At 39.9% G+C, this 13,663-nt stretch overlaps 1 protein-coding gene across 1 annotated transcript in view; it reads right to left on the bottom strand.

The window, feature by feature from the left end:
* Positions 1-13,663, bottom strand: part of vav1 (vav guanine nucleotide exchange factor 1) — a 49,912-nt gene that overhangs the window by 15,140 nt on the left and 21,109 nt on the right. Inside the window, exons 6-13 of the mRNA XM_028444596.1 lie at positions 12,071-12,187; positions 5,160-5,218; positions 3,939-4,004; positions 2,387-2,495; positions 1,246-1,341; positions 1,101-1,169; positions 923-1,026; positions 191-290 (exon numbers count right to left, since the gene is read on the bottom strand). Of these exons, the coding sequence (XP_028300397.1) occupies positions 191-290; positions 923-1,026; positions 1,101-1,169; positions 1,246-1,341; positions 2,387-2,495; positions 3,939-4,004; positions 5,160-5,218; positions 12,071-12,187 (720 nt within the window). The remainder of the gene's footprint in view (positions 1-190; positions 291-922; positions 1,027-1,100; positions 1,170-1,245; positions 1,342-2,386; positions 2,496-3,938; positions 4,005-5,159; positions 5,219-12,070; positions 12,188-13,663) is intronic.

Raw genomic sequence — 13,663 nt, 5'->3', positions numbered from 1 at the left:
AGAAATTTCTAGGGCAAGTTATAATTTAAAGTAAATTATTTATGAGCTAGTTTCTGTGTGGGTTGTAAAAACACTTATATTTCTTTGTTTTCTTTCCTGCAGGTTTTTTTTTTTTTTCATTTCATTTCATTACACAACATCAACATTTTTATAATCTTAACATTTTTAAGTGGAAGTAATATTGTCTTACCTCTAGTTTCATCTTGACGTCCTCCCTCATGCTTGAGAGCTTGTCCAGGTGCTTGGTTGCCATTTCCACCTCACTGCAGTAACGACCGTACAGCAACAGCCTGAGAGCAAAGGCGTGAAAGAGCTGTTTCATACTGTACATCCAAAAAGTGTGTGAGTGTGTATGTGTATGTGTTGGTGTACATCAGGGGTGTCAAACTCATTTTAGTTATGGCGCCAAATACACAGCAGTTTATCTAAAGTGGGCAACATATTTTAGGCGGGAAAATTAGTAATTGAATCATTGTGTTTGCACTTCCACGTATAAATACATGATAAAATATGTATGGCACTGATAATATCAAAGCAATAATTGGCAGATACAGTATCAGTCCCAGCAGGATCTTCACTTTCAATTGAATTTTTGATTTTGTGAATCATTTTTATGTAATTTGGGGACATTTTGTGGAATAATTTGAAAAAAAAAACGACAGGATTTGGAAAAAACTGAGAGTTCTTTCAACAATTTGGGATTAAAAATGACTGCCATTATGTGATATAAGCATGGGGAAAATATGAATCCTGCTAATATTGTGGAGTTTTATTGAATTTGTAAATGATTTTTCTAACTCAATTAGCTTAATTTGCACAATAATTGATGGTTTCTCTGACTTTTTTTTGCTTTCTGCTGCGGGTTAGATTGGATGCTCTGAAAGGCCTTGAGTTTGACACATGGAGTGTAGATGCTCTGTACCTCTCCTTATAGTTCAGAAACACTTGGTGAATAGTGTGGCCTCCATAGTTTAGAATGGAGGTCTGAACCTCCCCCAGAAACTGATGATGTGTGTCTGCCAAATCCTGAGGAAACATCCAAGCAGAAAACATGTGAGTGAAGCTTTCCCAATCACACACACGACAAACCTCTCCTTTACCTGTATGTTGACGAAGATGCTTTCGATGTCTTGAGGTTGAAGAAACTTAGCCAGTGGTTTCAGAAAGTGCTGCACAACAGTGAGAATGATGACTTCTATGCATATGAATGTATCTTCTTTCATCACCCTGTAAAGATGGACGCACCTGTAAAATGGATTCCAGTGTATTGAAGTACTTCTCCTCGGTCTGTCTGACCTCCTGCAGGCAACACTCTCGTTTATCTACTCCCACCTTCTGCTGCTGCAAGAACAATAAACAAACACGAGGTTAAATAATACCAGAAAGTCCTCAATTTGTATTTATATTGAATTTTATTTTGTACATCTGCCGTCAGGGACACGGTCTGGACGCCTAAATTGTGCATTGCATATAAAAACACTATTGGTACGATACTTTTATTTTCATTCAGTCGGTTGACAGCAACATTTTTTCTTCTTCTGTTTGAAACACAAAATAATCCAACCAACTTTTGGTTTCAACAATCTACTCTGTCTTTGTATAGAAAAAAAGGTCACATGGCATTCAATAAAATAACACATTTAACAAAAGGTATAGCATTAATAATAATGGTTTGAAAAGAGACTCAGGAGCTTTTTTTTTAATCAAATGTCTATACAGGAGAATAATCTCCATATCACCTGACAGTGAGAGAAAAATAGTCCAGTAGAAAATCCTGTATCTATACTGCCAAAAAAAGATATTTGTCTTTTTTCTTCTTCTTTGGAATAGAATATAAATATCTTAATAAATGACTACTGTTCTGGATTAATGTTTCTGACAGTCAGTGTAGAGGTTCTCCAATGTCATACACTGAAAGTATGCAGTGGTTAAAGCACAGAGAGGCTTGACGTTGGTGTGCAAGTATTGTGACATGGGAGCAATATGATGTAACTTTATCACCAGATTTAAACTAACTGTTTTAAATCGATCAAAAATTTATTAATAGCTGCCATCTACGAGCATAAGTAAACCTCTAAATATACTTACTGAAGTTAAGATTCCAGAAAGCCAGAGAAAAAGAGGAGATACCCTGTGTTTTTGTCAGCTATAATTGAGTTTCGACAACACAATGTGCAAAGACCAACTTGTTTCTTCTACATAAAGGATCATCTCTGTCTAATTAACGCCATCCACCACCAATATATGAGAACATTGGGGAAAATGACATTGTAAATGTTTAAATGCTACACAAAGAAATAAACTTTGCTAAACTAACACGTGCTCTTTTGAAAGTGAAGCTGTTAAAGCAGAGCTCGCTCATGTTGTCGATTGTAAACCCACTCACTGGCTCAGGCTGCTCGTCAGCCCTCATCAAGTCTTCATAGATCTCATCGCCTTCATTTTCCTCATCCTCCACACAGTCGTAGAGGTCGTCTTCTTCATCTACCGTGTCACTAACACACACACACAAACAGACACAGAGCATCATCGTCCTACTGTTCGAGGTTAGATGTCACATTTACACAGTAAGGCCTTTGGAGCTGCTGGAGCTTTAGTGGACAGCAGCTGATGACTTACTTGCTGCAAAAACACTTCACTTAAAGCTGCTGGGGATGATCCCTAACATTGTTTAAACTGTACCTGCATTACATCAAAGATTTGTTCTCATCAACTACTGATGTCAATGTGAGCCCCAAAACACTGTCAATGGGACATTTCTGCTGTTTTGTGATAAAACGATAACAGATTTTGATATTTTACTGAAATAAGGATGTGTCAGCACTCGGGATCTAATGGCTACCGGTATCAAGGTAACCATGGTAACCCTCGCGGTCGATAACCACGGTGTGGAAAACCTGTGCGCATGCGCAGTGTACGCTTCTTATTTTGTGAAGAAGACATGGCGGAGGGAGGATGCGATACTCGCGGCCCAAAAGGCATTGTTCCGCTTTCAAAGAGGATTGAATGAAAATACACACACGCACACACACACACACAAACTTAATGGTAAATGGTAAAATGGTAAATGGACTTGATTTTATATAGTGCTTTATCACCACACTGAAGCAGTCTCAAAATACTTTACACATCACCCAATCACTCTCACATTCACACACCAGTGGGACAGGACTGCCATGCAAGGCGCTAGTCGACCACTGGGAGCAACTTAGGGTTCAGTGTCTTGCCCAAGGACACTTCGACACATAGTCAGGTACTGGGATTGAACCCCCAACCTCTCGATCAGAAGACGACCCACTACCACCTGAGCCACGGTTAATGTGAAATTATACCTGCACTTTTTAATTTAACACAAAACTGGGGAACCATGTTACACTTCTATGTACAGTTCTACACATATGTGGTTAACAGTTATTAACATATGTTTCATATCAAGCTTTCCCACATTTTACCATTTAAAAAATAAATAAACCCAGGGGTATATTGACACAAAAAAGGCTCAGATGCCTAAACCAAAAATATTAAAACCAATGTTTTCATTGATTAGGATGCCTAACAAGGTAACCAATAGATAGGCAATACATTAGATGATAGACATTTGTTTTTAGTGTATTTTACAGCTGATTAAGAACCATTATCATAAGAAAAGGTTAATTTTTATTAGGTTATTTATTTCAGGTTGAGTAATTGTGATACTTTTTGATGTGCATTCATCCGATGTTAAAATAAAAACATCTATTTCAGTTTCAGTGCAGTGTGTGTAGGTTTTCTTCAACTAAAAGCTTAGAAAAACCGCACTAATAAAAAATATTCCTCTGGATAAAACAACAGAGTTACGTATTGCATTCTATTTATTCAGCTTCCACTTATTAAAAAAAAAAACAGACAAAAACCAGTTGACAAAATTGACAATATCTGAATTCATACGACATACTTACTCTATGAGGTCAGACAGGCCGCTGTAGATATCCTCATCTGTAGCACAGTGATGTAAAGGGAAAGGCCTGGAGGGAAGGTTACAACAGGATCCCAATTAAATCAACTTTTTGATCAAATAAAAATAGAGGCTGGAATGGGTTTTAGGCTAAAGCAGGAACATCTATACAATAATGGATCTTCCAAAAAAAGAAAAGAAGCTTTTTACTCTCTCTTGGAGATACACCAATCAGCCCTAATATCATAATTATACTATATAATTCATATCTTACTACTACTATATGTTAGGCAATCAGAGCTATAGGGATTTATTTAGAACTGATAACCTCTATCTTGACCCACTCATCTAGCATTTTATTAGGGTCCTTGTTGCTCACGTCATCTGAAAGAACAAAATATCTACTTGCATTACATGGCATTTCCCATCAAATAACAGATGTTGAGAGAGAGAGAGAGAGTTTTTAATTTACTTTAGTGACTCACTTTAGTGATTCACTTAATTTCAGTGGTTGTAAAGTGTTGGCTAACTGGTGTAAAGGGCTCACAGTGATGAAAGTCTAAAGTTAAACTTCCCAAGAATATGTAATGTTGGAAAAAAAAATAATTTGCTGACAAGGAGGAATAAAATTATTTTGACAACAAGCGTCAGTGAATGTATGTTCCTATTCATTATTCCCTATTCACATTTTCACAAACAGTGTTTCATTAAAAAATCTGTCAACCACTAGATTTGTCTTCAGTTGATTTTAACATAACACTGAAAGCTCAAAAGTAGAATACAAATGTTTCCCTTAATATAATAGTTCAATCGGTTTGTTTTTTAAAGATACAATGAAAAAAGTCCGCACAGCTGTGTACTCAGCTCCCTATTTTTATTTCACTTACACCAAAATACGTGACGTTTCGGGCAGGACGCCCTTCATCAGACAAGTGATGAAGTCTGATGTCTGATGAAGGCCATCCAGCCCGAAACGTCACGTTTTACGGGGTAAGTTAAATTAAAATTCTGAACTAACTACACAGTTGTGCGGATTTTTTTTCATGCATACATTTTAGGCTTTTTTTGATCCAGCACACTGCTTTCAAAGGGACGTGTGTGCTTTTTTTTTTATTATGCTGTTTGGTTTAAAAATACATTCATTAAACACTCAGAATAAGCCTGTATTTATTGATGACTGCAAAGCACACTAAACTTTTATTCACAAAGGCACAAATCTACTCACTGAAATCCTTTTTGCACAGCGATGGGGGAATGAGACAGGATGGACAAGGTTTCGATGACCTGTCATACATAAAAACACACATAACACAATGATGAAAACAGTATAGAGGAAGATATGACTAAAGTTGTTTAAAAACCCCACACAGAGTAATTCATGGTCCTGAGTCTGACATATTATTTTTAGAAAAGAAGAAAAAAATAGCATGCTGCTTCTGGATTACACTAATGTTAGATGCAATATCTCTTCTTTCAGGCTCAGGGAAACATAATAGAACATAACATTGCCTGATTAACTGTAGAGATTGTCTTGCTCGTACAGGTAAGTTGCTGCAGAAAAATACAAGAGAATGCTTTTGGTTTCATAGTATCATTTTGTGTGTTTTAATTACTTTAAATCCTTAAACAGAAGGAGCTATAATGTCAGACCAAGGCAGTTGTTTTGTCTTCACTCCCATCTCCTTTATTGCTTGAAGTGAATGTTTAACATGGTGAGTGATTATACAGTGCACCACTCAATGCGACGGCTCACAAAGTGGTTAAAGGCAGAACAGAACAGAAAAAGGATTCAACACTATTTAAACAACAGACACAGATTTGTGATGACATTTCCAGAGGTGGCAAAAGTACTAGTCTTCAGTACTCAAGTAAAAGTATAGATACTTGTTTAAAAAGTGATTCTGGTAAAAGTATTGAAGTTGCTTCCTCACTTGAGTAAAAGTAAAAAAGTACATGCTACTAAATGTACTTAAGTAAAACAAAGTAAAACAAATGTCTATTCAATAAAAAGACAGGGTTTTAAACCAGCAAATTCCATATATTTTATTTAAGAACTTTTCAAATACTGGTACATGGAAACAAGTTATATCTGTTACCTTTGAAGACCTGGAGAATTTAGCACTCATAAATCAAATTTCAAAATAAAATGTGTCCAGAAAAAAAAGTGCAAATGCTCAATAAAACCCATAGAACAGCTTTGAGTTTATTATTTTTTAAAAACTTGAAAATGTTAACCATAAAACTAAGGGACCTGCCGAACAGATCTTTTTACGTTGTGGCGTCTTCTTTGAAGAGTAATGAGCTCATTTTTAAAATGTAAGGAGTAGAAAGTACAGATATTTGTTTAAAAAAAAGTAAGGAGTAAATGTCAAAAGTCAGCAAAAAAATAAATACTCAAGTAAAGTTCAGATACAAGAAAATACTACTTAAGATACAAAGTATTTGTACCTCTGGACATTACCAACTAATCATCATCACCAATGCAGAACTGTGTGGCACTACAATAACAATGACTTCTACTTCTGTAAAAGAAGTGGCTAGTGTTACTTTTGGACTGAATTTTTCTGGATGACTGACTGGAAGCTGAGGAGAAAAAGGAGAAGCTTATCGACAGCGATGCTGCATAAAAAGAAAAGGACAAAACAAGCATGTACTGTAAAACGATCCCACAGTTGCTGTTCCACTTCCTGGTGACCCATTTTTTGTCTATACAGACACAGAAGGAATCCCCTTATATATTTTAAGACATCACACAAATGTTAGTCAATAATCTCTCCGGTTCACACATTAATGCTGCATTGGACACAATGTCTCATGCATTTGGCCAGTCATCTAAAACCTGAATACCACTATACAGTACTGCTTCCTGTCAAAGCATTGCAGTGGTACATGTCTGCAGCTGCAGACTGGGGGTTGCAAATGTGTGAATGCATCTGACAGGTGCAAGTCAATAAAACGACTATTTTTTAGCTAAAGCTAAGGAATTAGAAGAAATATGCAGGAGATCAGAGATTATGCAGATTTGAGATGTTTTGATATGACCAGTTAAAGAATGTTCAGTTCATTCAGTGAAGTAATTAAGCCAAAATAAACTAGTCATGTTCAAATGTAGGAGCCCAAATAGATGTCTTATCTCAACATCCTACAATATGTCCGTTCTTTCCAATATTTTGATTATTTCTCAGACATTTGATCCACCTTTGTGCTTCCCCTGATGTTCTCATTTTCTAATTCTGAACACTCCCAAAGAAAAGCTTAGTCTTGGTCATCACTACCACCTCCGGCTCAGCCTCACTTTTCAGGGTTAAGCCCATGTACTTTAAATTCACCTCCTTTACTACCTGTTGTCACTCTGACAGATTTGTGCTTCCTTCTTGTGTAAACACTATCAGCCATAGGGACTAAAGTCTGTAATCATCTGCTATCGTCTCCTTCACCACTGAAAGCATTTGCACCCTAAACCCAAAGCAAGAAAGGCAGCAAACCTCACTACCACAGAAACTTCCTGCATCCCCTTCACATCCTTCTCTGCATACATAACTAGTTAGCTCTATACATGTGAAAAAAACACTGAGGCAACTTCTCCAACACGTCGTGAGAAGTTGTGTTCTGAGGATCTTGAAACACTGAGCATACACAAACAGATCAGCTGAATTATAGGCAAAAGTTAGCTGTCAAAAAATAAAATCAAACGTAAATTCTTCTGTTGTGCTGCATCAGGTTAATGTGTCCAGGTTTATGATGGACAGACATACAGTATTACTAATACACTTCTACTATACTACTTAAATGGAGATTAAATCTGTCCATTCTCTAAGAGCACTATTCTCTGGTTTGGACTTAAGTGCTTTTTTTTACCCACTTTTCTCCTGCACGTATTCTCCGGTCAAGGCTCCTGATACGTCCAAGGCAGAAAAATCGGCCAAAAGCGAGCAGTCTGAAGCAAAGGAGGTCATTATCTTGGGGCTGTCTAGAAATCCCAGAACATGGAGTTTTCCTAATGCTTGTAAAGGGCATTGAAATCATTGAAAATGATAAAGCGCACTTTTAATTTGAAACGCCTTCGTTGATAAACAATGTAACAGGGTGATTTGATCAGATTACTGCAGTGAGAGGACCGCATTTTTCTGTCCGAGCCACAGTTCAAATCACTTTTTCCCTCATATTAACACCAGATTAACGTTTGTTTGTGTGGAAAGCCTGATTTTATTATCTTACATTCCTGCATTCAGAAATGATCAGCGCACATTATTCCATTCCATTTTCCATTTTGGGCCCACACCATGCAGCTCCTCCGGTACCTCGCCATGTTGGCAACCAACAACTCCCTCTGGCACCACGGGCACAATGCTTTCGCCTCTCCACCCCCATCCTCCCCTTCACCCACCTCCACTTCACCCCCCACACGAAGGCCATTTACTCTGCATCTTCCTCTATGTCTCGCAAAGTTTCCATAAATTATCCACACCAAATACCTTCCACACTGTCTCCTCCCACCCATCGCCCTCTCACCCCCCGTACATGTTCGTTCATGAATTACTCTCGCACTTCATTCCACATATCCCACACTCAAATCTCACTGTCTCCTCAGCCACTCCATGTTTACGCTTCTGATGGTTGGTCAGGCCTGCCTTACTCCGGCAGACCTTCCTGCACCCCTCATACCTACACACCAAGTCAATCACTCTCCTATCATTCCTTTCCATTCTAAGTTCACTGTCACCCCACACATACGAATGTCAATTCTGGCACTCCCATTTGTACAAATGCTCCATTCTCTCCCCCACCATGTCACCGCACAACCGCTCCACATCAGTCCAGTCATACCCCGCCTCATTCATCATACTTTTCTAAAACAGCACCATTTTCTACTTTCGCCCCATCTTCTACTCGCATCCTTCCCACTTAGTATACCACCCTAACACTAATGCTTTCGTCAGTCTATCATTCCCCATTCGCATCACATGACCCACTCGCTTCAGCACTCGCTTCTCAAACTTCCACCTTATAGACTTCACTCCCATTTGCTTTCTTACATCCCACATGTTCACCTCTCTTGCCTGCATTTGTCTTCTGCATTCTACAAACCCAGATGTTCCGCCCACCATGCATCCCTCTTTGCTATCACTCTCGCTAAAATCCTGCTTCCCATAGTCAACAGACACGCACCCCTATAGTTGTTCCTATCATCCCCATCTCCTTTCTTAAACAAAGGCACCACCAACCCCACTTTCAAAGATTCATCCCATCTGTCCGCTCTCTTCTCAGACATCTCTCTCAGCATCTGTATCACCCTCTCTTTCACTTCACCATGTGCCATCCTAATATATCCAATTCTTTCATCTCATTCATTGCTTCCTCAATCTCCTCCCTTTCAGGAATTTCGTTCAACATCTCATTTGCCTCTTTCGCTCTCTCATCCTCACGCAGCTCTGTCACTCCATTCACCGCCTCTTCAAACACATTTGGTTCCTCCTCATACCTCTCACTCCTGACCCTTTGGAAATGCTCTTTATATTCATTCACTGTTATATTCACACTTGCCGGAGCCTTACATCCTTTACTCCTAATTTTTCTCAAGCACTTATACATCTCATCCACCCTGCCAGTCTCACCCGCTTCCTGACACTCTCTTATCTTCTCTCTCCACCATTCTTGCTCCAACCTCCTCAAGCACTTCTTCAGCTGTTTCCTTGCCTCCTTCACTTCCTCTTGCGCTTCCGCCATCTCGCCCTCCATTTTCTCCATCACTTGTCTATCTCTCCTCGGTCTCAGCTTTCTTCTGTTACCCACCAGTTGTACTTTCTCATTCCTCTTTCTCACCACCACGCTTATTCTCTCATTCATCACATTAAACTCCTCTTCATGTCCAATCGTCCATGGGTTTTGCATCCCCTTTTCATGTACTCCACACACTTCTTTCACTGCCTCCGTCATCACCTTGGAAAGTACTTCCCATTCCTTCTTTCCATCTCCTCGTACATTCTCTTCTTCCATCAGTTCTCTCTTTCTCTCCTCATACTCCTCTCTCTTTTCCTGCTCTTTCAACAACTCCCATCTGATCTTTGGAACTCTCCTTTGTCTCCCTCCTGGCACTCTCCATCTCCTCCCATTCACCCTCACAGTCATCACTTCATCCATTCTCATTTTTTTGCACCATCCAGTGTCTGTCTCTCCTCCTCATAATAAAACCATCTAACTCATACCACCTTCCATACATCACATTCCATACCTCCCTCTCCTCTTATGCCTCATGTAACTGTTCACATTCACCAAGTCATGCTCTCCACACCAGTCTACCTATCTCTTCCAGCCTCATTTGTTCTGCCTAGTCCATACCTCCCATTCACTCCCTCTCTCTCGTACCCTCTTCCAACATTTGCAATAAAATCACCACCAATTATAAGCTTTTCATTTCCACCAATCGCAACCCGACTTTCCATCGCCCTTCTGTACCTTCCCATACTATCCACATTCATACCCCACACAGGCTGCCATACCGCAACCAACCTCAAACCTCCAAGCACAACGGCAATCACCCTCTCCTCAAGCCATCTTTGTTGCCCCTCACTCACCCACAACTCCATCGCCTCTCCACGCAATACCACCGCCAACTTCTTTGAGTGTACAACAGCCACTCTCTCCTCATCCTCTCCCAACCACAGCACCCCTTCATCATCCACACTTATCTCACTCAGCAACACAATCTCCCACCCTTTCATCACAATCTCCTCAATCACCCTCCTCAACCTTCTCCTGTTATGCTCCCTCAAAGACAAACGCTGCACATTCCATGTTACAATCTCTCTTTCTTTTCTCTGACTACCTTCTCTCATTCCCTCAGTCACAACCCTCTCACCCCTCCTTTCACTCCTCCTGTTTCTCCTCCCCTCATGTCTTCTCTCCCTCCTCTCTCTCCACCTTTCCTCTCCAACTCCTCTCCTACCTCTCCAGTTCCTTGGCCCGGGGTGGGGATGGATGGTCCGAAGACCAACCCTCCTCAGGGCAGTTGCCTGCCTTGCCCCAAAGTTCACCACCAAAGACGCACCAGTGCGGACCCCCGGGGAGCCCTCGCCTTGAAAGGTTTTTAAAGAGGGGTTCAGGTCAGCTGGCTCCTTCCCCCTCTCTTGTGGGTGGGGGGTTGGTGGGCATCTCCTCACATTGCCCCCCGCCCCCTGGTGGGTCATTTGTTGCACCAAGGCTGCAAGCTGCCCGGGCGAGTCCCCCTTGCGCCTGTGTGGAGGCTTCCTAACATCGTCCCAACCTCTCATCATCATCATCATCTGTCATATGTTTCGCTTGTTATTTACTCTTGTAGTGAATCAAACTGTGGCTTCATGTTGTACACAGTGTTAAAATAGTTGAGCATCAATCTGACGTCTGTCAGAGTTTCATTGTAACGAGCTGCAGCAGCCGACGCGCGCACAGCTGATCTGCTCCCACCCTCTCCCAGGAGGAGTGGACAGCACGGGTAAAATATAATTAACACATTTTGTCCCGTCTAAAACTGGTAAATGTGAACATGTTAGAAATGCTGATGGTCAATCCTTTGGCGTGCTTGTGTGAATCCCCCCACCCCGTGACAGTGTTACTTTGGATAGATTCTTTCTGGGAGTATCTTTTCCAACATTATAAGTGTGTGTGGATAAATTATAAGTCCATACTTCTTGGGCAATACAATGTTTCACCTTATTGGGATGCTGCACTTATACCAGGTTCAGAAGTGCGTATGAGGAAAAGAACTTAAGCACACAAGAGAATCCGCGTAAGGCCAGATTTGAATGGGAACGCCTACATTTCAGGGCTGCTCTACCCAGAGTGCGTAACTGAAATAAAGGCGTACAGCGACTGACTTAAGTGCAGGGGGAGAATAGCACGCAGCCAGAAACAGCGCCGCGAGTATGCAGCTTCTTTGACTTACGCGCATGGGAGAATAGAGCTCTAAGTAACTTTGAGCAAGAAACTGAACCACAAGTTGCTCCTGATGGAGGGCTGGTGCAGCTTAGTCGCCTTGTGTGTGAATGGGTGAATGTGGCTATCAGTGTAGAGCACTTTGAGACTACATGTGTGGTATTAAGCGCTATGTACTGTAAGTGAATTCCATTGACCTTTTACATAGAAATGGTTGAATAGTACCTTTGCAAAATCTCGGACGTCGAACAGGTCGAAGGCTTCAAACATTTCGCTCTTTTTCAGATTAAACTTCTCATGACAAACCCCAAGAAATGTACGGATGTTCTTCAGGCACAGGAACTGAAAAGAGAAAAGATGCTTCAGTGGGTAAAAGTTCATCATAAATCACTGAAGTCTGCCCCTTAAAATCATTCAGAGTGGAAACAAATTACTCATATCACTTTTCATCACAAACATCTTAGATCTTTCTTTCTAAATGTCATAATGACTGAGGAATAGGGATGTAACGTAAGGCAGTTAAAAATCGATTCATAGGTATCACGGTTGATATCGATTTTCTGAAAATTGAATCGCAGTACTTTTTTTAACCAGCAGAGGGCGCTATCCACAATTGTAGGCGGCGGGCGGAGTCTGCTAATACTTTCTTTCTGGCCGCCTTCTACTCTTAAATATGTTAATAAATGATTCATTGCCCCTTTAGCACCGAAAGAATATCTGTAATATTACTTGTATATCTGTAAAAGTCACGGTTTTCTATTAGCTCTGTCTGCTAGCATAGCATCTCTTCTTCACTGCAAGATATCTGCATGCCAACTGACCACTGTGTTACCAGCGCCCTCTGCTGGTCCAAACAAATATGACGTAAATAAGTGCAATCGTTTTTTTTTTTTTAAAGTCCAATTGTTAAGGCACAAAATACATTTTCAGTTGCACTTTTAAAAGAAAAATAACTATTATGCAGTTTTGCATTGTTTATTATAGAACCAGAATTTAAATGAATAGGCTTCATTTTCATTTGTATTATTCCTTTATTTATTTCATTCAAGATTCATTTTTAGTTAAATTGCATTGTTTTGAATTGTTTATCAAGGAATTATTTTGACAATGAAAAATAAAAGGAAAATAGTACAGCATTTTCTAGTTTTTTTCCCCAAAAAAAAAATTTGTCTACAGTCCCATTTTGTAAAATAAATCGTGAGAGAATCGTATCGTGAACCCAGTATCGTGAATCGAATCGTATCGGGAGTTGAGTGAATCGTTACATCCCTACTGAGGAATATCACTGCTAAAGACAGTGCAACTTATTTCAATTATATTTTTTGATGAAAGATTTTGGTATCGGTTAACCCTGTAGGTAATATTAGCAGCTAGCAAACTGATGGTAAAACACAATGACACACTCATGAACATAACCAGTTAACACCAGTTAAAATAATATCTATCACTGCTGCTCTAACACTGAAGCTGCCAAAGATCCTTTGTTCATTTAAGATGAACACTCCTGGTCACTTGCTACCTTTGAGCAAAAAGCATTGTCTCCATTTTCTTTAGTACCAATACTGTGTTTTCTTCACTTGTGTCAAATAAATGAGTGAGCCCAATGATGAACTTGATGATTTAACACACCAGGGTGGAAAGGTTTCTCGTTCTAATGGTAATCTGTGTTGCTGGAGTGAAGTGAAAGCGGTAGAGATGTTGGTTGCCGAACTGTTGAACATTTCTGTGTGAACTTTGCACTTTCTTAGTTGTTCTGCAGTTATCTTTCCACCATTAAAACATGTAGTTCATTAAATTCATGCCTGTAATTCTTCCTTT

Source organism: Gouania willdenowi, chromosome 1 (assembly GCF_900634775.1).
Source record: "Gouania willdenowi chromosome 1, fGouWil2.1, whole genome shotgun sequence".
NCBI lineage: Eukaryota > Metazoa > Chordata > Actinopteri > Blenniiformes > Gobiesocidae > Gouania > Gouania willdenowi.
Note: the sequence above shows the minus strand (reverse complement) of the source record. Positions and strands in the feature narration are given on the sequence as shown.